The sequence below is a fragment of the Vulpes vulpes genome, chromosome 7, assembly GCF_048418805.1.
Source record: "Vulpes vulpes isolate BD-2025 chromosome 7, VulVul3, whole genome shotgun sequence".
Lineage (NCBI taxonomy): Eukaryota > Metazoa > Chordata > Mammalia > Carnivora > Canidae > Vulpes > Vulpes vulpes.
Window position 1 is genome coordinate 87,318,686 of NC_132786.1, and position 26,458 is coordinate 87,345,143.

General features: G+C 35.6%; 1 protein-coding gene across 1 annotated transcript in view; it reads left to right on the plus strand.

Annotated features, from left to right (window-relative positions):
• Positions 1-18,104, plus strand: part of SDHAF3 (succinate dehydrogenase complex assembly factor 3) — a 69,675-nt gene extending 51,571 nt beyond the window's left edge. Inside the window, exon 2 of the mRNA XM_072764350.1 lies at positions 15,190-18,104. Coding sequence (XP_072620451.1) covers positions 15,190-15,393 — 204 coding nt within the window. The 3' untranslated portion in view covers positions 15,394-18,104. The remainder of the gene's footprint in view (positions 1-15,189) is intronic.
• The last annotated feature ends 8,354 nt before the right edge of the window (positions 18,105-26,458 follow it).

Genomic DNA, 26,458 nt, shown 5'->3' on the forward strand with positions numbered 1-26,458 from the left:
GCATATGCTAAAGTATCAAGCAGGGGCAGCCTAGGTGGCTCAGTGGTTTAGCATGGCCTTCTGCCCAGGGCCTAGGAGATCCAGGATTGAGTCCCACATCAGGCTCCCTGCATGGAGCCTGCTTCTCCCTCTGCCTGTGTCTCTGCCTCTCTGTCTCTCTCTCTCTGTCTCTCTGTCTCTCATAAATAAATCAATAAAATCTTTTTTTAAAAAAAAGTATCAAGTGAGGTCCTATTCTTTTGGTAAGGAAATTGTTGTGAAACCTATTTAAAAATTGTTTTGTGGGCAGCCCGGGTGGCTCAGCGGTTTAGCGCCGCCTTCAGCCCAGGGCTTGATCCTGGAGACCCGGGATGGAGTCCCACGTCGGGCTCCCAGTATGGAGCCTGCTTCTCCCTCTGCATGTGTCTCTGCCTCTCTCTCTCTCCCTCTCTCTGTCTCTCATGTATAAATAAATAAAAATTATTTTGATATGTTTTACTTATGGCTTAAAAATTATGGTAATGGTAAGGTATTCAATAAATAGTTCCAGAAACAGAAAGAAGAAAAACTGCTGGTAAATGTAGGTGGTGGTGGTTGTTTGTTTTTTCATTAAAGAACCTTAGTGTGGCGGTGCTTGAATGGCTCAGTCAGTTAAGTCTCTGCCTTGGGCTCAGGTCAGTATCTTGGTGTGTGTGTGTGTGTGTGTGTCCTGAGATTAAGCCCCAAGTCAGGCTCTCTGCTCAGCAGGGAGTCTTTCTCTCTTCTCTCCCCCCCCACCCCCGCTTGTACATGTGCTCTGTCTCTCTTTCTCTAATGAATAAAATCTTTAAAAAAAGAAAAAGAACCTTAGTGTGTTCTCTAATGAATACTTACTAGAGAGGAAGGAGAAACTGAAAGAAATGGTTAATTGGCAGCAGGAAAGAGTGAGGATCAAACAAAATTAATTAACAACAGTAACTAAAAGGAATAGAACTTTGTAGCCAGGAAATCATTTTGACCTCATTAGAAATAAAGATCTGGGGGAGCGGGGGCGTGTGTGTGTGCCTGGTTTCTAAGTGGGTGGAGCATGCAACTCTTGATTTCAGGGTTGTGGCTTCGAACCCAATGTTGGGTATACAGACTACTCAAAAGAAACTATTTTTCATAGTTTAACAAAAGTTTATTTCTCATTCCCATCAAATCCATCAAAGGACTGTGGGGCTCTCTCCAGCTGCTTTCCATGTAGGGGGCTCAGCACTCCAAACTACTTTGAGCTTCTGGTTCCTTTTTCTGCGTGGGCTTCCATGACAGGCCAGGAAAGCACTACAGCCTTTCACCAACACCTAAGTGCTTCAACCTAGAAAAATAAAATCTTTAAGAAAAAAATATCTCAGGATGAGAAAGGATGGCCTCAAAGCAAACTTTTTTTTTTTCTTGTAAAGTCATCAGGATTCAAAGAAGAAAACTAAAGTTATTTTAGAAGTTGACATGGGAAAGAACAGATAATATTGAACCTGAAAACGCTTGCTTTTTTCTTCGATTTACAAAAATTAAGTTTGGCATTAAAGACACTTAATATCCCTCATTCATTGAAAGAAAAAGAATTGAGAGCTATGATTTTTGGTTAGAGAAGTTAAAGCAATATGAGAGCAGCCTTGTCTAGAGTCACAGGCTTGTGCTTAGATAGGCCAAGGGAGCTTTCCAGTGCTTGGGAAGTTTTGTAGGTAAGTTGAATTTGAAATACATAATTGAAATTTAGGAGTGATTGAAATAATAGTTTTAGTTGAATGGTATTTATACATGGCTAATTCTGTTTATTTAAATTTCCTTCTAGTTTTCTTTTTAGATTGTGTTATATATGAGTGTGTGTATACATTTTTTAGTTAATAGAAAAATTTTCAAGCCTATACAAACTTAGAATATAACAAACCACCACGTCCCTGTTAGTGGGCTTCAGCATTTATCAACTATGGCCAATTTTGTTTCGTTTGTACCTTCTTCTACTTTCTTCCCGTACCCTCATTATTTTAAAGCAAATCACAAGCATGATTTTATTCACAAATACTTTAATATTTATCTCTAAATAAACTCTGAAATCATGATAGTACCATTATTGTACCTCCAAAATTAGCCATTCTTAATATCATCAAACATCTAGTTTTTTAAATTACCATTTTTGTTTAAGAATCTAGATAAATTGGGACGCCTGGGTGGCTCAGTGGTTAAGCGTCTGCCTTCAGCCCAGAGAGTGAGCCTGGAGTCCCAGGATCGAGTCCCACATCAGGCTTCCTGCATGGAGCCTGCTTCTCTCTCTGCCTATGTCTCTGTCTCTCTCTGTGTGTGTCTCTCATGAATAAATAAATAAAAATCTTTAAAAAAAAAAGAATCCAGATAAATTAGTACATCATAATTGGTATGTCTGTTAAATCTCCCTTTTTATGAAATTAAACATTATTTTAGATTTTTTTTAAAGATATTTATTTATTCATGAGAGACACAGAGAGAGATAGAAAGGGAGAGGCAGAGGGAGAAGCAGGCTCCATGCAGGAAGCCTGCCGTGGCACTCGATCCCAGGTCTCCAGGATCATGCCCTGGGCTGAAGGCGGCACTAAACCGCTGAGCCACCCAGGCTGCCCTTTCTTAGCTTTTTACTTTAACTTTAAACTTAGAGTGGCAAAAATAGTATAGCTCCCCTACATATTAATATTTGGCATAATTATAGTACAATGATCAGAACTAAGAAATTAACATCAGTACAATATTATTAACTACTTAGTATAGTCAGTCTCACCAGTTTTTATACTAATATTCTTTTTCTGTTCCAGAGTCTAATTCAGTATATCACACTGCATTTGGATATCACGTTGCCACTGTTTCCTCTGATCTGTGACAGTTCTTTAGTCTTTCCTTTCATGACATTAAAACGTTTGAAAATTCCTGGTAGTTATTTGATGAAGAGTCCCTGAATTGCAATTTGATGTTTTCTTAGGATTACATTGAGGTTGTACATTAGTGGGAGAAATACTACAGAGCTGATGTACCCTTCTCAGTGCAGTATTAGCAGGGGGTACAATGCTATCAATATCACTTATTACTGTGTTAACCTCAATCATTTGGTTAAGGTGGTGTCTTACTGGTTTCTTACTGTGATTTTTCCTTTATTAGCTTAGATTGGGATTGTTTGGATTTCTGCCAGTTGCATTCTTATAGTCTGGGTTTTGCTGATTGCATTCCCATAGTGAGGTTTAACACATTATTCTGTAAGTTGGGTTAGATATATCGGCTTGTTAGGTGTAGGTTGGTTTTTGGTATAGGTGATAAGTATCAGGGGGTGCATTATATCTGGTTGTTTCTCTTGTTAGGATATCCTTGTAATGTTTATTAATTTCCAAAGCTGGTAAAAAAAAAAAAAATCTCATACAGTTCACTTTTATTCTTAAAAAAAAAAAACCAAAACAAAACCCTGTGCAATAGAAGTTGGTCTTCTAATACTTCAGAGATAATTTTATTAAACTAAGTTTATTTTTATTTTTTATATACATTAAAGTCATATTCTAATAGATTCTATCTACTTTCTTACCAGTATTTTAGTGGTATCAACTGGATTCAAGTTGAATATGTAGGAAGTGCAGTGAAAGCAGAACTAGTCTCAAGGTATTTTAGTTTTTTAATCCCTGATTAACTGGTACTGTAGGTCCTCTGCCTTTTAAAAAGCTCTAGTGAGAAATGGAATTAGCAGCCACAGTGAATTCATCTTTTGCTAACAGGTAAAGTTGTTAAAGCATGAAGGGTGGTTTTTTCTACTAGACTTTTCTAAAATTTTCAGTAGTTTACTGCTATATTAGTTTTCTGGGGTTACTGTAATAAATTAGCACAACATGAAGGCTTAACACAACAGAAGTTTCGTCTCTCAAAGTTCTAGATGCCAGGGGTCCTAATTAAGGCATTGGAGGCTCTAGGGGAGAAACTGAGCCTTGTTTCTTCCAGCTTCTGGTAGATGTAAGGATCCCTTGACTTGTGGCCACATCACTCCAAACTCTGTTTTCACATCATCATTTTCACATCATCATTTTTCTAGTGTGTTTAATTTCTTACTTCTCTCCTAGATGAACATTTCTTTTTTTTTTAAATTTTTATTTATTTATTATAGTCATACACAGAGAGAGAGAGAGGCAGAGACATAGGCAGAGGGAGAAGCAGGATCCATGCACCAGGAGCCCGACGTGGGATTCGATCCCGAGTCTCCAGGATCGCGCCCTGGGTCAAAGGCAGGCGCCAAACCGCTGCGCCACCCAGGGATCCCTGAACATTTCTGATGGTATTAGAGTCCAACAGGATAATTTCCTCATCTCAAGTATTTAGCTTGTATTTATTTATTTATTTAAAGATTTTATTTATTTATTCAAGACAGACAGACAGAGAGAGAGAGAGAGAGAGAGAGAGAGAGGCAGAGACACAGGCAGAAGGAGAAGCAGGCTCCATGCAGGGAGCCCAATGTGGGACTCGATCCCGGGTCTCCAGGATCACACCCTGGGCCGAAGGCGGCGCCAAACTGCTGGGCCATCAGGGCTGCCCACGTATTTAGCTTTTAAATACATTTGTAAATCCTTCACCATATAGGATAACACAGGTTCTAGGAGTTAGGACTTGATATATATATATATCATATATATATATATATATTATATATATATATATATATATATATATGGCACCATCAAGCCCATTACATCTGCTCTTACCATCATCACGAATGGATATTGAATTTTGTCAAATGCTTTTTCTGTATCTACTGAGATATGATTTTTATCCTTCGTTTTGTTAATGTGGTGTATCACACTGATTTGTGGACACTGAATCATCCTATATCCCAAGGATAAATCACACTTCTTGATGGTGTATGATCCTTTTAATGTATTGTTGAATTGGGCTTGGTAATGTGTTGAGAATTTTTACAGCTATGTTCATCAGGGATATTGACCTCTAATTTTCTTTGTGTGCAGTGGCTGTGTCTGGTTTTGGTATCAGGGTAATGCTGGCTTTGTAAAATGAGTAAAATAGGAAATATACTCTAAATTTTTTTGCAAGAGTTTGAATTTATCAGTGAGGCCATTTACTCCTGGAATTTACTGATTTAGTTCTTTAAAAAAGATATTAAGAGTGCAGATAAAACTTTATCCCAATCTTTTCCCCTTTCCTCGTCCTCAGAGATTATCAGTATCTTGACGGTGATGGCTATTGTTTCCATATTTGTTTTAATATATTTTGCATTTATATATGTTTATGAATAATGTATTTTTGAGATCTATAAAAAATGGGTATACTGTTTATAAATGTAAGATTTTTGCTTTATTGGTCCTTTTTAAAACTCTAATGTGGCCAAGAGTGTCTTCATTTTGTAAGTTTTTGCTGGGAACTTGCTAAGCAATTTGAATCTGTATGTTTTTCAGATACTTACTTTTCAAATATATTTCCTGCCTCATTCTTTTTCTCCAGTTCCATCTAAATAAATGTTTTGACCTTGTCTCATATAACATTGATCTTAAGTTTAATAGTTTTTTTCTTATAGATTGAATAACTTCTGATATATTTCAAGTTCACTGGATCTTTCTTCTTTCAACTCTAGTATGCTTTTAAGCCCAGTGGGTTTTTTTTTTTACAGTTCAGATAATGCATCATGATGTTCTAGAATTTTCATTTGGTTCTAACAATTTATTCTGTTCTGAAATTTCTCATATGCATTCATTATGGTCAAATTTTCTTTTATGTACTTACACATATTTATAATAGCTGCTTTAAAATCCCTTTCCACCAGGGACACCTGGCTAGCTTAGTCAGTAGAACATGCAACTCTTGATGTCAGTGTTGTGAGTTGGAGCCTCATATTGGGTGTAGCGATTACTTAAAAATATAATCTTTACAGACATTAACTTTTCCATTCAGACATTATCTTTTCTTTTGAATTTCCATGCTTCTAGTAATCTTGGGTTTTTTTTTCCTGGACACTGAATGATACATCATAGAGACATTATTCCACTATTTTCTTCCAAACTGTCTTGATTTTATCAAGCAGTTAATTTGGCAGAACTCAGATTCCAAATTCTGTCTTCTTTGATGAGAAGCTACTGAAATATCTTTTTTTTTTTTTTTACCCTTTTTGGGGGGCTGTTTTGAGTCTGTTCTGAGCATTCATAGTTATGGGGTTAGCCAGATATTTTGGCAGAGTTTATTTACAGAATTCAGAGTTCCCTTTCTATAGTTCTTTTTTTTTTTTCCTGTGATATCCCCTTGTCACTTTCCAATTGCTGTGGTTAGCCCACAGTGTCCACAGCTTCTTCCCTTACCTCTCAGCACCAACAGGAATCTTAGACTAAAAGCCATAAATATGGGAATCTAACCCAGTATTCTCTGTCAATTTCTGAAGAGTCGACTCCTTTCTATTTTCTCTGTAACTCTGGTTGTTCTCAAGTGCCTTGGGGTTGTTGTTTGATTATAGTTCTCTGGAGTTACAAGATTATCTGCAGGAAAGTTGGTCTGATAGAAGCTACTCCGCCATTAATTGATATAAAATTTCTTGCATAACCTTTTTCTTAATGTGATTTTAAAAAAGTATATAACATACAATTTTCCATTTCAACCATTTTAAAGCATATAATTCATGAGCATTAATTGCATTTACAATGTTGTGCATCAGTTACCACTTTCTATTCCCAAACGCTTTTTTTTACCCAAACAGACACCCTGTGCCTGCTATGCAATAAATCCCATTTTCCCAGCCCGAGGTAACCTCTGTTCTATTTTCTGTCCCTCTAAATTTGTTTATTCTACATGTTTCATGTAACTGGAATCCTACAATATTCTTTGTGTAAGGCTTATTTTACTTAGCATAATGTTTTCAAAGTTCATCCATGTTGTAGAATATACCAGAACTTCATTCCTTTTTAAGGATAAATATTATTTCCTTGTATCTATACCACATTTTGTTTATCCATTCATCTAATGGACACATGGGTTGTTTCCACATACTAGCCTTTGTGAGTAAGGCTGTTCTGAACAGAGGAGTACAAGTGTCTGAGTTCCTGCTTTTATTTATTTTGGTTATATACCAATGAGTGGAATTGCTGGGTCATACAATAATTCTTTAGCCTTGTGAGGAATTGCCAAATTCTTTTCCTTAGAGGCTGTACCATTTCATATCCCATCAGCAATGCTATTTTCCTCAGATTCTTGCCAACACAATAGGGCTTTGATTTGCATTTCCCTAATGATGTTAAGTGTCTTTTAATATGCTCATTGACCTGGGACCCCTGGGTAGCTCAGCAGTTAAGCAGGCTGCCTTCATTCAGCCCAGGGTGTGATCCTGGAGTCCCTGGATTGAGTCCCTGGATGGAGTCCTACATCAGGCTTCCTGCATGGAGCCTGCTTCTCCCTCTGCCTATGTCTCTGCCTCTCTGTATCTCTCATGAATAAATAAATAAAATATTTTAAAAAATAATATGCTCGTTGACCATTTCTATATCATCATTGAAGAAATGTCTACTTTTTAAATTGGGCTGTTGTCTTTTTGTGGTTGAGTTATAGGAGTTTTGTGTTTGTTTTGTTTTTTTATAGGCTGGGTGTTTTCATCCAGTACATTGATTGTGATTATTTTTTCCCATTCTGTAGTTTGTTTTTTCACTTTAATAATGTTTTCTGGTGCAAAGAAGCTTTTGATTTTGTTAAAGGCACAGTTGTTTTTTTTTTTTTTTAAGACTTTATTTATTCATGAGAGACACAGAGAAAGACAGGCAGAGGGAGAAGCAGGCTCCATGCTGGGAGCCTGATATGGGACTGGATCCCGGGTCCCTAGGATCATGCCCCAGGCTAAAGGTGGTGCTAAACTACTGAGCCACCCAGGGATCTCCTTATTTCTTTTATTGTTTGTGTTTTGGGGTCATTTTTCAGAATTCATTGCCAAATTCAAGGTCATGAAGATTTACCTATTTTCTTTTAGGAGTTTTATGATTTTATCTCCTATATTTAGATCTGAAGTTTCATGGATTTTGTATTAAGTTTTGTATATACTGGGAGGGAGGGATCCAGTTTTCTCAGGAGTGTCTCTTGAAGAGACTATTCTTTCCCCCATTGAGTGGCCTTGACACTCTTGTTGAAAATCAATTGGCCATATATGTAGGGTTTATTTCTGGACTCTAAATTTTATTCTGTTGGTCTATATGTTTATCTTAAAGCCTGTATCACATTATTTTAATTATTTAATGTAGCTTTGTCAGTTCTGCAGTCAGATGCTGTGAATGCTCCAAATTTGTTCTTCTTTTCAGAACTTTTTAAAATACACTTTTTGGATTCTGTTTTAGACATTCATCCATGCTGATAAATAGTTAGTTTATTTACCTGTTAATGGGTTATAAAGTAGTATCTGAAATTCTAGTCCAAGATGATTTACTGTGAGTAGACCTTACCTCCAACATTGATATACCTATTTATATCAATAAATACGTATACCTATTTATTCATTGGTATACCTATTGATTTAACTATTAATAGAGCAATTCCTCCTGAAAAACAAAAACAAAAACCTGAGGGGTGACTGAACAGCTTCTGTACAACAAAGGATAGATATACCATGTTTCCATCTCTCTTACTATTCTCTACATGGTAACAAAGAGAACCCCCACCCCAAGCACTGCAAACTATGGTGGGGAGGGATAGTACTGAGGGATGATAAGCAGATATGTTTGCTCTAGACTATAGAAAAAAAGCCATGGCTGAAAAGGGCAACTAGAATGTAAAGGAACCAGTCCTAGAATCCTGCCAAATGGCAAGAGAACTGTTGGTGAGCACCAGGCCTATGCTTCCCCTCCATTTTGAAAGTACAGATGGGAGCAGGGGCTGAGCATCTTCACAGGCCTGGTGCCTCAGTGAGCTCAGACCATCTAGCACACACCAGTGCCAGATGCCCTGGGGCACAGAACAAAGAAGAGCAACTACAAGAAAAACAGAACTGGAGGTTATCACAATTCCGGACTTCAAGTTATATTACAAAATGGAGTAATTAAAACAGTATGATATTGGCATAAAAATAGACATATAGGGTACCTGAGTGGCTCAGTCATTGGGCATCTGCCTTTGGTTCAGGTCATGATCCCTGGGTCCTGGGATTGAGCCCCACTTTGGGCTCCCTGCACAGCAGGGAGTTTGCTTCTCCTCTGTCCCTCTCCCAGCTTGTGCTTTCTCTCTCTCAAACAAATACATAAAATTTAAAAAATAGGAATATAGATCAATGGAACAGAACAGAAAATCCAGAAATAAATGCATGATTATATGGTCAGTTATTCTGTAACAAAGGAGGAAAGAATATGTAGTGGGGAAGAGACTGTCTCTTCAACAAATGGTGGTGGGAAAACCAGACAGCTACATGCAGAAGGCTGAAACTTGGACCACCTTTTTTTTTTTTTTTTGCCATACACAAAAATAAACTCCAAATGGATTAAAGATGTAAATGTAAGACCTGAAACCATAAAACTCCTTGAAGAGAACACAGACAGTAATTTCTCTAACATTGGCCATAGTAACATTTTTCTAGATGTGTCTCCTGAGAAAGCAAGGACTACAGCAAAATAAAAAACTTCTGTACAGTGAAGGATAGAACCAACAAAATGAAAAGATAACCTACTGAATGAAAGAAGATACTTGCAAATGACATATAATAAAAGGCTAGTATCCAAAATATATAAAGAACTGATAAAACTCAATACCCCAAAATGAATACTACAATTAAAAAATGGGCAGAAGACATGAATAGATATCCTTCCAAAGAGGGCTTCCAGATGGCCAATAGACACATGAAAAGATGCTCAACATCATTCATCATCAAGGAAATGCAAACCAAAACTAAAATGAGGTATCATCTCACACTATGAGAATGGCTAAAATCAAAACCACAAGAAACAAGTGTTGACAAGGATGTGGAGAAAAAGATACCCTTGTGCACTCTTGGTGGGAATGCAAACTGTTGCAGCTACTGTGGAAAATAGTATAGAGTTTCCTTAAAAAAAAGTTAAAAATAGATCCTGTAATCCAGTTACCCTACTACTAGGTATTTACCTCCAAAATATAAAACAGTAACTCAAAGGGATACATACACCCCCATATTTATTGCAGCATTATTTACAGTAGCCAAACTATGGAAGCAGCCCAAGTGTCCTCAATAGATGAATGGATAAAGAAAGTGTGGTATGGATATACAATGGACTATTGCCCAGCCATAAAATAAAAATCTTGCCATTTGCAACAATATGGATAGAGCTAGAGAAAATAATGCTCTGCAAAATAAGCCAGAGGAAGGCAAATACTGTATGATTTTAGTCATGTGGAATTTAAGACCAAACAAATAATTATGGAGAATTAACTGATGGTTACCAGAGGGGAGGTAGGTGGGGGAATGGGTGAAATAGTACACTCCTTAATCCTTGTCACCTATCATAATTAAAAAAAAAAAAAAAAAAAAAGCTAAGTAAGGGGTAAAAAAAAAAAAAAACAACCCAACAACTACTATTACAATATAAAGGATCTGAACAGGAAGAGAAACTTGACCAAACAAGAAGGGAGCTGCTGAAATTCTCTCTGGGTAGGAGGGGCTGGCAAGAGCCTTGGTTTATGTTTCCCCCTCCTCCTAGGTAGCATGGACAGGAGAGTGGTTTGGGTGCCCTAGCTAACCTATCACCCCAGTGAGCCCCAGGACCCTAGTCCACACCAGCCTCAGCCATCCCACCAAGGCAGCCTCAGAGAAACATAAATCAGAATACCCATGTCAGCACTTACTGCTGTTCCAACCATCATGCCAAGGTACAAAGGTATACCAGTGCTAAGCATCCTGGAACAGTCTAGGCCACACCGCTTTGGCTCCAGATGGCTTACTCAGTATGCTCTGGGGACCTCCTAGCTCACATCTACTGTACTAAGCATCCTGGGACTCACCTTGGCTCCAACCACCCCACCAGGACACCCCCTACGTGGAAGTCCCTGGGACTCCAGGGCCCCTGCCCCATCAGAGCACCCCACTTTTCTCTCATTTTAGCTATCTTGCCAGGATATCCTCTGAACAGAGAGCTTTGAGACCCTCCCACCCCCACCATGTTCCAGCCAGCCAAAGTCACCACCAAGAAGCCAAAGCTTCCACCAGGGATGACCATACACAAAGCTATTCCTTCAAGTTTAGGAAAATTCTGATTCATAGAAACAAACACCAAATGTCAAGCAAAATGAGACAGAGGAATATACTCCAAATGAAATGGAGATAAGTAATATGTCTGATATAATTTAAAGTAATAATCATAAAGATGCTCACTGAAGAGAACTCAGTAAGAACTTCAACAAAGAGACTGAAAATACAAAAAAGAACCAGAGTTGAAGGATACAGTAACTGAAATGAAAAATACATCAGAGGGAATAAACAGGTTAGTAGATGCAGAGGAACTGATCAGTGATCTAGAAGACAAGGTAATGGAAAGCACCCAAGCTGAACAGCAAAAAAGCTTTTTAAATGATTCAAAATATCTTTTAGACTCTCAAGTACCCATTTATATTATAGAAGTCCCAGAAGGAGAAGAGAGGGGAAGAAAATAGGAATCTTTGTTGAGGAACTGCAGAACATTCCAAACAAGATGAACTCAAGGAAGTCCACATCACTTGACACATGATAATTAAAATATCAATAGTTAAAGATAAGGAGAAAATTTTAAAGCAGTAACAGAGGGAAACTCCATAAAGCCTCTGCTGATTTTTCGGCAGGAACTTTGAATGTATCATGCCCCTCTCTTCTGGCCTGTAAAGAGCTGAAAGAATATTTTTGGTTTTATGATTTTGTTTTGTTTTGTTTCCTACCTGGCAAGGAGAGATAAAGAGTTTCCCAGACAAAGAAAAGTTAAACCAACCTTATAAGAAATGTTAAAGGGACTTAAGGTGGGAGGGGGAGGCCCTAATTGAAAGTAGGGAAAATATGAATAAAAAGGTAATATATGACAACATTTACATGAACTGTGGAAGTAGGAGTTAAAAAGTTCTTTTGGAATGTTCAAACCTAAGTGGCTGCCATTTTAATATAGTTGCTTTATCCTTGTTATATATAATGTTATATACGTACCTCATGGTAACCACAAACTAAAAACTTATAATAGATACACAAAAAAATAAAGAGGAAGGAAGCCAAGCATAACACCACAGGAATTCGCCAATCAAGGGAAAAGAGAGAAGAAGAAATGGACAGAGAACAACTAAAGCAACTGGAAAACAGTTTAACAAAATGACAGTTACATACCTATCAAGCATTACTTCAAATGTAAATGGTCTAAATGCTCCCATCAGAAGACATTAGATGACTGAATGGATTAAAAAAAAACAAGACCCATCTGTATACTGTCTACGAGAGATTCACATCAGAGCTCAAACATATAGACTGTGAAAGAATGAAAAAAGATATTCCATGTAAAAGGGAGGGAGGAAAAACTGGGTAGCAATACTCAAATCAGACAAAATAGACTTTAAAGCAAAGACTGTGGGGCACCTGGGTGGCTCAGTTGGTTAAGCATCTGCCTTTGGGTCAGGCCATGATACTAAGGTCCTGGGATGGAACCCCATGTCAGGCTCCCTGCTCAGTGGGGAGCCTGCTTCTCCCTCTCCCTCTGCCACTCCCCCTGCTTGTGCTCTCTTTCTTTCAGATAAATAAAATCTTAAAAAAATAAAACAAAGATGGTAATGAGACAAAGAAGGGCACTACATAATAATAGAGGGATCCTTCAACAGGAGGATATAAGAATTGTAAATATCTAATACCCAACATTGGAGACCAATATACAGAAAGCAAATATAAACAGATATTAAGAGAAATTTAGGGTAATATAATAATAGTAGGGGACTTTAACATCCCACTTATATCACTGGGTAGTCGTTAAGGCAGAAAATTAATAAGCAGTGGCTTTGTATTCAAGACCAGATGGACTTACATATACAACATTCCATACAAAACAACAATATACATTCTTTTCAAGTGCACATGGAACATTCTCCAGGATAGGTCACGTTAGGCCACAAATTAAGTCTCAAAAAATTTAAGAAGATTGAAATCATATCATGCATGTTTTCTGACCACAAGGGTATCAAACTAGAAATCAGTCACAAGAAAAAAAATGGAAAAAACAAACACATGTAGTAGGCTAAACAACATGCTGCTAAACAACCAGTGAGTTAATAAAGAAATCAAGAGGAAATTTAAAAAATACATGGAGATGAATGAAAACACAACAGTAAAATCTTTGGAATGAAGTGACAACAATTTTATAGTGATACAGGCCTACCTCAAGAAACAAGAAGAATCTCAAACAACCTAACCTTACACCTATAAGAGCTAGCTAGCTAAAAGAACTGAACGAGCTAAAGAATAAACAAAGCCTGAATCTAGTAGAAAGAAGGAAATAATAAAGATCAGAGCAGAAATAAATGAAATGGAGACTAAAAAACAAAACAATGGAAAAGATCAATGAAACCAAGAACTGGCTCTTTGAAAAGATGAAGTATCTGAATAAAGCTTAGTGTATTTGTTCTTTCTTCTACTGAGAAATACAGTGAGATTGTTTCCAATTTTTTTTTAAGATTTTTTATTTATTATAGAGAGAGAGGCAGAAGGAGAAGCCGACTCCATGCAAGGAGCCTGATGCGATATTCGATCCTGGGTCTCCAGGATCACACCCTGGGCAGAAGGCGGCACTAAACTACTAAGCCACCGGGTCTGCCCTTGTTTCCAATTTTTGCTTTAACAAGTAGTACCACACTTCTTATGCCACTCAGTCACATGTTTGAAAGTTTCTTTAGAATGATAGTTCTCAACCTGGGTCAGCCAGGGAACAGTTAGCAAGGTTGGAGGCATTTTTGATTATCAAGACTGAGGATGGTGTGCTACTGGCATCTCCTGGGTAGAGACTAGATATACTGCTAAAACATCCTATGGTGCAAGAACAGACTCCCATCCACCCTACTACAAAAGTATTATCCAATTTGTTAATAGTGTGAAGGTTGAGAAACCCTGTTCTGGGGCATATACTTAGAGGTGGGATTGATAAAGCTTGTGTGCAGCTCTTTTTCAGTTATTATATGAAACTGACTTCTGTAAAACATAAAATATTTTCAATACAGGTAAAGATTTGGAATGTCTTGAATTAAAGTTTCTTTGGTAATAATGGCAATCTAGTTATAAACAATTTAATTAAACTAGATAGAGTTAGTGGCATTATATAGAGTTAAATATTTACTTACCTAGAGGGTGCATACATTCTTTTAACTTCATGAACTAAAATATATTGTTACTTACTGTCTGATTAAAGGATTGATTGTAGAGTGAAAGTCTGCTTCAAAAATGTATCACTTGTGCCAGACAACAGTAGTTGGAGTATTAGACTAAAGATGCTGATTGAATGAGAGAAAAACTACAGCATGAAAAATAGAGATTTTTTTCCTGACAAAGATTATTATTAAATATTAAAAGGTTAAGGATTTGATAACTTTCTCTCTAGTGTGAATTAGTGTTTTAATTGAAAGTAAGAGAATTAACAATAAATTTTGCAACCTACTGTTAAGTCTATAAGAACCACCACTCTCTTTTGAAAACCTGAGGAAAGGGCAGCCCAGGAGGCTCAATGGTTTAGCGCTGCCTTCAGCCCAGGGCATGATCTTGAGGACCCAGGATCGAGTCCTGGCTTGGGCTCCCTGCATGGAGCCTGCTTCTCCCTCTGCCTGTGTCTCTGCCTTTCTCTCTCTCTGTATCTCTCATGAATAAATAAATAAAATTTTTTAAAAAAGAAAAAGAAAGAAAAAAAAGAAAACCTGAGGAAAGCTAGAGCCCCAGAACTATTTGTAGTACTTCTGTGCATACAATTTAGCATATCACTTTTGGGTGGTATATGCATGTTCTTCAAGTCTATCCATGGGCCATTCCCAACCCCCCAGATTTCCAGGTTAAAAACTGCTAAAAATCTATTGAAACTCTTAACAGTGCTAAAAATAACATATATTTGAAATTTTCACCAATAGTAAATCAGCAGCCATTTTGTTTGTATCTTCAGTGATGGAGAAAAATAGTGACTTGGAATTAGATTTTTTTTAAGTTCTCTAACATTAAATGAGTAAATATATATCTTACTTTTATATATATAACTTTTTTTTTTTTGGTCTTTTTATTAGGTGTATGCCTCAGTGCTATGGCAACAAACTAATGAAAACAGACAAAATTCAACAGAAAAAGTATGTTTTGGAGCTGCCCTACCGGAAGAAAAACTTAATGACTTTCGTGATGAACAAATTGGACAGTTGCAGGAGCTGATGCAAGAAGCTACTAAACCCAACAGACAATTTAGTATTACTGAATCTAGGAAACCAGAATTTTAATCTATACAATAAAACTTAGCAAAGCATTTTAAGTTCAGAACTCCTTATTTTAACTCTCATGTTTTTTTAAAAAATTTATTTCTTAAGATTTTAGGCTTTGAGAATGCCTGATATTAATGAAATATTCTTTTACTTGGGGATGTTATTGACAATGTATAGATCAACATATGACTAGTAGACAAAACTTTGTATTATTGAAGTAACAGTATTTGCTAGATAGGATTTGATTTTTGGACTAAACAAGAAAGAGTGACTGTAAAATGGACAAAATTGTACAATTTTGCCAGAAGTTTATGTATAAATTTAATGCTATTTTTGTTCAAGCATTAGCCTCATGGTTTTAGCGTCAGTAGATGAGTATATTGTAATAATAATAGATGTGGAATTCCAACAGAGTTATTATTTATGTATTGTCACCCTGAAATTTTCATCATTTCTACTTTAATAATGCGTGTATGATTATTCTTATAAATATCCTTTCTCCCTGAGTCATTGTTTAGATATAATGGAAGATTAAAAAGAAGCTTTAAGATTCAGTACCACACATGGTATAATCTATCGTACAAATGGTAGTGTAATGTTTCTACAGTGTTTATTAATAACAGATGAACCCTTAAATTATACAATTTGTAGTTACCTTGAGAATCTCATGTATTGCCTCATAATTGGGGAGATAAAAATACTCATAAATTTTTTTAATTCATTATGAACTGAAATAGTCAAGTGGTAATCCCATGCATATCCTAAAATGTTTAATCAAAAAAAAATAGTTATGTATGTCTATTTTGAGATTCTGAAGTGATCATTTTTCAGATTAATAATTGATTTATATTTACTCTCTTTTGCCATATTGGGCTTTTTCTTTGTGTATGGCTGCCAGACTCCTCAGTCTTTTTTAGTATCCCTCATTGAGTCAGTTTGGAGGTTGATGTTTGTCTTTTCCTCATTGAAAGGGAGTCAGTAAATCTGTGATTAATCTAGGGTCTACATTGTAGGCCCCAGGAATATAAGAAATGAATAAAATAAAGCTTTTGCCCTTTAGGAGTTTAAAATCTAGCTTGCATCTAGGAACCATTTCATTATGAACAAATATATCAGATCCTTAAACTCTGCACAGTACAGTCTTGTTCATCTTTCCTGGCTTATAGGCATCTAACACCCAAAAGGACAATGCTTCTTTGTGTTTTGTGAAGGGGGAGTTGTGGATCCTTTTTACTGTAACACAGAATCTCCTCCTGTTGTCCCTTTCAACCCATCACCATGCCACCTTTACTTAATTCTTTCATTTGTACTATTTTCTTTCTGGTTATACTTCCCTATTCTTTTTCTTTGGCAACTGGCTCATACTTCTCCATCTCAAGTCTTGCCATCACTTTGGTGACCTTAATATATCCATATGGTTGACATATGTAGTACCTGATGGTTTTCTAATGGTTCAAAATTCACTTAAACCACTCATAAAAATTTTTCCAGAAATCACAGCCATACTTATTGGACACCAAACAAATTACTAGCTTGAGGTATTTCAAAGTTTTACTGTTACATTGCAGCATCCTTTTGGATGATATTTCTTTGAGAAGCTGTGCTTTTAGCAATTGCTGTGATAAAAGTATCACACAAAAATGTTCAATATGATTACAAAGTTTGAAAAGCTTTGTTGTGTCCAAACAGATGCTAAGTTGTTAGGGCATAAAAACTAAGTTATTAGAACTATGTAGTAAATGAAACTTGTATTTTTGGGGTTTTTGTTAGTTTTAGCTGTAGGTATGCTTTGTAAATACTGAGACACTAAGAGCATGTAAACTGAGAAAGTTTGGGAACTGCGCACTTGGCAGTGTTAGGGAATGGTCTTTATGAACTCTAGGATTTTGGCCACTCAATTTTTTCAATGTTATTCTTGTACTGCCTTCACTTCTACCTTAGTCTGTCCTAGTTTCTCTGATCTTTCACTTCCTCCAGCCATTTAGCAATACCCTCAATTTCACTGTCTCCCTTTCTTTTAACCTCATCCACTGCTCTCACTAATGTAACTCACTTGTCAAAACCAATAGGATATTATGCACTGCAAAACTGATACGTTATCCTGTGAGGCTTGATGGTATTAACTATTCCTTACTGCTTTTAAACCACTCCTGTTTACTGTATATAGAAAACCCTTAAGATTCCACCAAAAAACTGCTAGAGAACTGATTAAGTGAATTTTGTAAAGTTGCAGGATATAAAATCACTGTACAGAAATCCATTTCATTCTATACACAAAGCAGCAGAAAGAGAAGGAAAACAATCCCACTTAAAATTGCACTAAAAATAGTAAAATACATAGGAATAAACCTAACCAAAAAGATGAAAGACCAGTACTCTGAAGACTATAAAACACTGATGAGTGAAATTGAAGATGACACAAAGACATTCCATGCTCATGGATTGCAAGAACAAATATTGTTAAAATGTCCATACTACCCAAAGCAGCCTATACATTTAATGCAATCTCCATCAAGATACCAACAGCATTTTTCATAGAACTAGAACAAAAAATCCTAAAATTGATAGGATACCATAGAATACCCCAAATAGCCAAAGCAATCTTGAAAAAAATTGGAGGTACCACAATCCTGGACTTCAAGTTATATTACAAAACTATAGTAATTAAAACAGTATGTTACTGGCACAAGACACAGATGAATAAAATGGAAAACTCAGAAATAAACCCATGATTACATGGTTAATTAATCTATGACAAAGGAGGAAAGAATATGCAGTGGGGAAAAGACTGTCTCTTCAACAAATGGTGTTAGGAAAACTGGATAGCTATATGCCAAAGAATGAAACTTGGATCACTTTTTTTTTCTTAAACAAAAATAAACCCAAAATGGATTAAAGACCTAAATGTAAGCTCTGAAACTATAAAAATCTTTGAAGAGAGCACTGGCAATAATTTCTGTGACATTGGCCATAGCAGCATTTTCCTAGATATGTCTCCTGAGGTAAGGGAAACAAAAGCAAAAATAAACCTTTGGGGCAGGGCAAATGGGTGGCTGAGTTAAGCATCTGACTCTTGATTTTGGCTCAGGTCATGATCTCAGGATTGTGAGATAGAGTCCTGCATTTGGCTCTGCACTGAGTGTGGAGCCTGCTTAAGATTCTCTTTTTCTCTCTCTCTGCCCCTCTGTCTCCAACTCACTCACATGCTCTCATGTGGGACTACATGGGACTCTCATGTAGTCCCATGGGACATTGGGGCTACAGCAAAATAAAAATCTGCACAGTGAAGGAAGTAACTAAAAAGCAACCTACTGAATGGGACAAGATGGTTGCAAATGACATATCCGACAAAGGGCTAGTATCTAAAATATATAAAGAACTGATAAAAACACAAAAAATGAATAATCCAATTAAAAATGAGCAGAAGACATGAACAGACATTCCTTCAAAGAGGGCATCCGGATAGCCAACAGACACAGGAAAAGATGTTCAACATTACTCATCATCAGGGAAATCTAAATCAAAACCAAAATGAGGTATTACCCCACACCTGTCAGAATGGTTAAAATTAAAAACACAAGAGCCAACAAGTGTTAGCAAGAATGTGAAGAAAAAGGAAACCTTGTGTACTGTTGGTGGGAATGCAAACTGTTGCAGCTACTGTGGAAAACAGTATGGAGTTTCCTCAAAATGTTCAAAATAGACCCTCTGGTCTAGTTACCCCACTGCTGGGTATTTACCCAAAAAATCCAAAAATACGAGGTCAACGGGTTACATGCACTCCTATGTTTTTTGCAGCACTGTTTACAACAAACTGTGGAAGCAGTCCAAGTGTCCATCTATGGATGGAAAAAGATGTGGTTGGTTTATACACACACACACACACACACACACACACACACACACACACACAGGAAAACTATTCAGCCACAAAAAAATGATATCTTGCCACTTGCAACAACATAGATGGAACTAGAGAGTGCAATGCTATGTGAGATGTTAGTCAAAGAAAGACAAATACCAGATGATTTCCCTCGTGGAATTTAAGAAAGAAAACAAGAGTAAAACAAAACAAAAAACAGACTTCATTATAAAGAACTAACTGTTGGTTACCAGAAAGGAGATGGGGATGGGTAAAATAGATGCTGGGGATAAAGAGTACACTTTTGATGAGCACTGAGTAGTGTACAGAATTACTATATTTTACACCTGAAACTAATATAACACTCTATGTTAACTATATTGAAATTAAGAAACTTAAAAAAAAAAAAACCGCTCCTTCTTGGTTTGTATACTGCCTAACTGTCCTTTATGGTTTTGATTTTTCTTTCTTTTTTTTTTTTTTTGATAATACTCTGAGATTTCATCTTTAGGACTCTTACTTTACACATACATTGCTACAATTAGCTGTACTTTTTTAAAAAAAATTATTTAAATTCAATTTAGTTACCATATACTGTATTTTAGTTTCAGGAGTAGAATTTAGTGATTCATCAGTTGCATATAGCACCCAGTGCTTATTACATCAAGTGCCCTCCTTAATGCTCATTACCCAATTGTTCTTTCCCTCCAGCAACCCTCAGTTTGTTTCCTAGAGTTCAGCATCTCTTACAGTTTGCCTTCCTCTATTTTCATCTTACTTTATTTTTCCTTCCCTTCCCCTATGTTCCTGTTTTGTTTCTTATTCTACATAGAGTAAAATCATAAGATACTTGTCTTTCTCTAAGTGACTTATTTTGCTTAGCATAATATTTTCTAGTTCCATCCATGTTGTTATAAATGGCAAGGTTTCATTCTTCATGGTGACTAATATTCTGGTGTGTGTGTGTGTGTATGCCACATCTTCTTTATCTATTCATCTGTCAAAGGGCATCAGGGCTCTTCATTTTGGCTGTTGTGGGCTTTGCTGCTATAAACCTTAGGGTACATGTGCCCCTTTGAATCACTATGTTTGTATCCTTTGGATAAACACCTAAGAGTGCAATTGCTGGGTCATAGGGTAGCTCCATTTTTAACTTTTTGAGGAACCTCCATACTGTTTTCCAGAGTGGCTGCACCAGTTTGTATTCCCACCAAGAGTATAAGAGGGTTCCCCTCTCTCAGCATCTTTGCCAACATCTGTGGTTCCTTGAGTTGTTAAATTTTAGCCATTCTGACAGGTGAGTTGGTATCTCATTGTGGTTTTGATTTGTATTTCCCTGATAGTGATGTTGAGCATCTTCTCATATGTGTGTTGGGCATTTGTATGTCTTCTTAGGAGACATATCTGTTTGTGTTTTCTGCCCATTTATTGACTGGATTTTTTTGTTTTTGAGGTGTTGAGTTTGATAAGTTCCTTATAAATTCTGGATATTAACCCTTTATCTGATAAGACATTTGCAAGTATCTTCTTCCATTCTGTAGGTTGCCTTTTAGTTTTGTTAACTGTTTCCTTTGCTGTGCAAAAGCTTTTTATCTTGATGAGGTCACAATAATTCATTTTTGCTTTTCTCTTGCTATTAACTGTATTCTTAAATCTATAACACCAACCTAAATCTCATTTCTCAACTTCAGATCTGTGTTTGAAATTCTATTTGGCATATCTAACTCATATTTAAAAACAAATCTATTGGGATCCCTGGGTGGCTCAGTGGTTGAGCATATGCCTTTGTCTCAGGTCGTGATCCTGGGGTCTGGGGATTGAGTTCCACATCAGGCTCCCTACAGGGAGCCTGCTTCTCCCTCTGCCTATGTCTCTGCCTCTCCCTTTCTGTCTCTCATGAATAAATAAATTTAAAACAACAACAACAAAGCAAACAATTAAATATTAGGGCAACTCCATAGCCTCTTTTTCAGCAGAAACTTTGTAGACCAGATAAAAGTGGCTTATATATTCAAAGTGCTGAAGGAAAAAAAAAAAAAAAAAACCACCTGTAACCAAGAATACTCTACCCAGCAAGATTGTTCTTCAGAATTGAAGGAGAGAGAGTTTCCCAGACAAGCAAAAGTTTAAGAAGTTCATCACCACTAAACAGGCCTTATAAGAAATGTTAAAGAGACTTTTTAAGTGGAAAATAAAAGGCTATAACTACAGGCAAGAAAATTAAGAAAGGAAAACATTTTACTGATATAAGTAAACATACAGTAAAGTTAGATCAACCATTCATAATGCTAATAAAGTTAAAAGACAAAAGTAGAAAATTAATTTTATCTATAAAAATTAGTCAAGAAATACACAAAATAAGTTTTAATATATGTAATATAGGACATGCATAAAAAATAGAGGGGGGTAGTAAAAATGTAATGCTTTCAGAATATGTTTGGTTGCAACCATCAACTGAATATAAACTATTATATACAAGATCTTCTTGGTATCCACTTGCTGTAATAGATACACCAAAAATGAAGCCAAGCGTAACACTAAATAATCAAACCATAAAAGAAGAGAGCAAAAGAAGAAAGGAAGAGAGAAAATCTACAAAACAACCAGACAACAGTTAACAAAATAGTGGTAAGTAAATACCTGTGAATAATTCAAATGTAAATGGTCTAAATTCACCAAATGACATAAGATGATTGAATGGTTAAAATATACAACCTGTCTATATGCTGCCTACAAGAGACTCACTTCAAAACTGAGACATACAGTTTGAAAGTGAAAGGATGGAAAAAGATCTTCCATACTCATTGGTGAAAAGCTTTAAGTTTTTTTCTTCTAAGAACAGGATTAAGAGAAGGACATCCATTCTCACCACTTTTATCTGACATGGTACTGGACGTCCTAGCTAGAACAATCAGATAAGAAAAAGAAAAGTCATCCAAATTGGTAAGAAAGAAGCAAAACCATCTCTATTTGCAGATGACCTAGGGTTTTGTGTACAGAAAACCGTAAAGATGTCATCAAAAAACTATTAGAACTAATAAATGTATTCAGTGACATTGCAGGATACAAAATTAATAGAAATCTATTGCATTTGTGTACAATAAAAATGAGTACAATAAGAAATTTTTAAAAATCCCATTTACAATCACATCAGGAAAATAAAATACTGGGCAGCCCTGGTGGTGCAGTGGTTTAGTGCTGCCTGCAGCCCGGGGCATGATCCTGGAGACTTGGGATCAAGTCCCATGTCGGGCTCCCTGCATGAAGCCTGCTTCTCCCTCTGCCTGTGTCTCTGCCTCTCTCTCTCTCTCTGTGTCTCTCATGAATAAATAAAATCTTAAAAAAAAAAAAAGAAAGAAAAGAAAAAATACTAAGAAATAAATTTAACCACACAAGTGAAAGCCCTGTACTCTGAAAACTAAGACATTGATGAAAGAGATTGAAAACAAGACAAATAAATGAAACAATTAAATGGAAAGATACATACTACCCAAAGTAATCTACTGATTCAATATAATCTCTATCAAAATATCAATAGAATTTTTCACAGAACTAGAAAAAATAATCCTAAGATTTTCATGGAACCACAAAAGATTCTGAATAGCCAAAGCAACTTTATGAGAAAGATGAACAAAGCTGGAGTCATCACAATCCCAAATCTCAAACTATGTTAATCAAAACAGTATAGTACTGGGGAAAAAAAAAAAAAAAACAGACAACAAAATAGCTCAGAAATAAACCCATACCTATGGGTCAATTAATCTATAACAAAAGAGGCAAGAATACACAATGGAAAAAGACTGTCTCTTCAATAAATGGTGTTGAAAAAAATTGGACAGTTACATGCAGAAGAATGAAACTGAACCACTTTCTTACACCACACACAAAATTAAACTCAAAATGGATTGAAGATCTCCATGTATTACTTGAAATCAAAACTCCTAAAAGAAACCTTAGATAGTAAAATGGACATTGCCCTTGGCAATGTTTTTATGGATAAGTATCCCTAGGCAAGGGAAACAAAAGCAAAAGTCAACTAATGGGACTACACCAAAATAAAATGCTTTTGCATAGTGGAAGAAACCATTAACAAAACAAAAAGACAACTCAGTGGATGGAAGAAGATATTTGCAAATGACATATCCAATAAGGGGTCAATATCCGAAATTTATAAAACTTAGACAACTCAACACTAAAAAACTAATTTGATTAAAAAATGGACCTGCAGAGACATTTTTCCAAAGAAGACCTAGAGATGGCCAACAGGCACATGAAAAGATGCTCAACATCACTCATCATCAGGGAAGTGCAAATAAAACCACAATGAGGTATCACCTCATACCAGTCAGAATGGCTAAATGGAGACAAGTGTTGGTAGAGATACGGAGAAAAGAGAACCCTGTTTTCTACAACCCTCGATGTAAATTGAAAAAATAGAAATACCATATGATCTAGTAATTCCACTACCAAATATTTACATAAAGGTAACAGAAGCACTAATTTGAAAAGATATATGCACCCCTATGTTTACTGCAGCATTATTTACAATAGCCAAGATATGGGCCCTAAGTGTCCATTGATAGGTGAATGAATAAAGAAGACACTGTGTGTGTGTGTATAAAAAATGAAATATTACTCAGCCATAAAAAAGAATGATGTCTTGTCATTTGCAACATTATTCTAAGTGAAATAAGTCAGAGAAAGACAAATACCATATGATTCCATTTATATGTGGAATCTAAAACAAACAAGCAAAAGTAGAAATAGTCTCATAAACACAGAACTGGTGGTTACCAAAAGGGTGGGGGATAGGGGATTGCAAAATAAGTGAAGAGGATTAAGAGGTATAAACTTTGATTATAAAATAAGTAAGTCATAGTGATGAAAAATATACCATAGAGAATATTGTCAATAATATTGTAATAATTTTGTATGATGACAGAGGGTAATTTGCACTTACTGCTTGTGAGCACTATGTAATGTTTATAATTGTTGAATCACTATGTTGTTCACCTGAAACTAATGTAATAGTATACATTAACTATATTACAATTTAAAAAAGTGTGGATTTTATGAGAAGAGAATAAAAGTATTATAATGTATAAATGTGATATCTAATATATAACTTATTTCTATATAATGGCCATTTTAATGGTTACATGTTGTATAGAATTGATTTTCTAATGTAAAACCAACTACTAAAATGATTGTTTAATAGAAATGAGTATGTAACTTCCAAGCTAGTAATCGAGGAAAACAGATAGAAAAAAAATTTTTTTAAAGTATGGAAAATAAAAGTGAAAAGAAACATGGAAGAAGGATAAGTAGAAAAAAACTGAGATAGTAAAATAACCAAAATATGTCAGTAACACATCACATGTATGTGGACTAAGCTATCCAGTTGGAGGCAGAATAAACTAATTGACATATAAAACCACTTATATTCTGTTGTAAGAGATCACACCTAAAGGATAAAATATAGAAATTTTGAGAGGAAAATTTTGGTAAAAGCTATACCAACCCAAAGTAATCTGATATAGATATATTAATATCTGGAAACAATTGTAAAGCCAGAAGCAGTTAACTTCGTATGATGAAAGGTTCAATTCACTGAGAAGATAATTTTTTAAAAAAGATTTTATTTATTTATTCATGAGAGACACAGAGAAAGAGAGGCAGAGACACAGGGAGAGGGAGAAGCAGGCTCCATGCAGAAAGCCTGATGCGGGACTCGATCCTGGGTCTCCAGGATCACACCCTGGGCTGAAGGTGGCGCTAAGCCACCTGGGCTGCCCAAAAAGGCAATATCTAAATTGATATTTACCTCGAAATAGGTGATTAAGCAGCCTTGTATTTTAGGGGGTTAGCACAATTCTAAAAAACCAATGAATGAACCAAGAAATTCTAATGGATCCTAAAATATGAGTGGAACTGAAAATAGTTTATTTCACTTGATAAAATTTATGGGCTATAGCTAAAACAATAGGAGGGAATTGATAGCTTTGAATGTGTCTAGCAGAACGAAAGACTGAATATTAATGAGAACCATTTATTTTAATAAATTAGAAAAACAGCACAAAATAACCTCAAAGGAAATAAAGATTAGAGCAGAAAGTAATAAAAAAATTAAAAGTTTATTTTTTGAAAAAAGACTTTTTTCAGTGACAAACCTCTGGCAAAGTTAACTTTGAAGAGTGATATCTGGAGTGAAAAAGAGGACATACCCATTTCTTTTGTGACATTAATAGATATGATATTATGAAAAACTCAAAGCCAATAAATTTGTAACATAGAAGAAATGGGCTAATTTTTAGAAATATACAGCTTAGCAAAATAGACAAAAAATTGGTTCCATAGCTTTTAAATTAATTGTATTCATAGAAAGAAAATTCAAAGTCTAAACAACTTTTTTGGGGAGTACAAACAAATATGCAAGAGCTTAAACAAGCTTTTCCAGAATATAAAAAGAAAGGGATACTTTCTAACTTGTTTTATGAGACCAGCAAATATCTGATACCAAATGATGGTATGAGAAAGGAAAATTACAGGCCAATTTCACTCATGATATAGAGCATAATTCTAAACTGTTAGTAAAACAAATACAGCAAAGGATAACTCATCATGACTTGGTTAGGTTCATATTAGAAATCCAAAGTTATTTTTAAAATAGAAAATCAATTACTGTGATCCACCACATAATCAAATTAAAGGAGATTTAATTGTGATCATCTCATTAGATGTATTAAAAGCAATTGCTAAGCATTCGACATCTATTCATGATAAAAATGCTCTTAACAAACTAGATATAAAGGGCACTTCATCAATCTAATTAAGGGGTTTCTATCAAACATCTGCAGCAAACGTGATGAACCCTTGAAAGCTTTCTCTTTGAGATTGGGAAAAAGACAAGAATGTCTGTCATCACTGCTTTTCAAATCAAAACTGTTAGTCTGAGACAATATTATGTATATGCTGAACATCCAAAAGAATCTACACATTATTAGGATAAGGGAATTTAACAACTTTGTTAGATGCAAAAATTGCGATATGAAAATCAATTGCATTTCTATATGCGACAATGTGAAAATTCATAAAAATATTATTAAAATAATAACAAATATTAAACACAAAGCAATTTCATAAAAGATCTTCAAAGCTCTGGAGAAAATTTTGAAATCTTAAAGACACTAAAGAAGACTGAAAATTTGGTGTTCTTTTGCT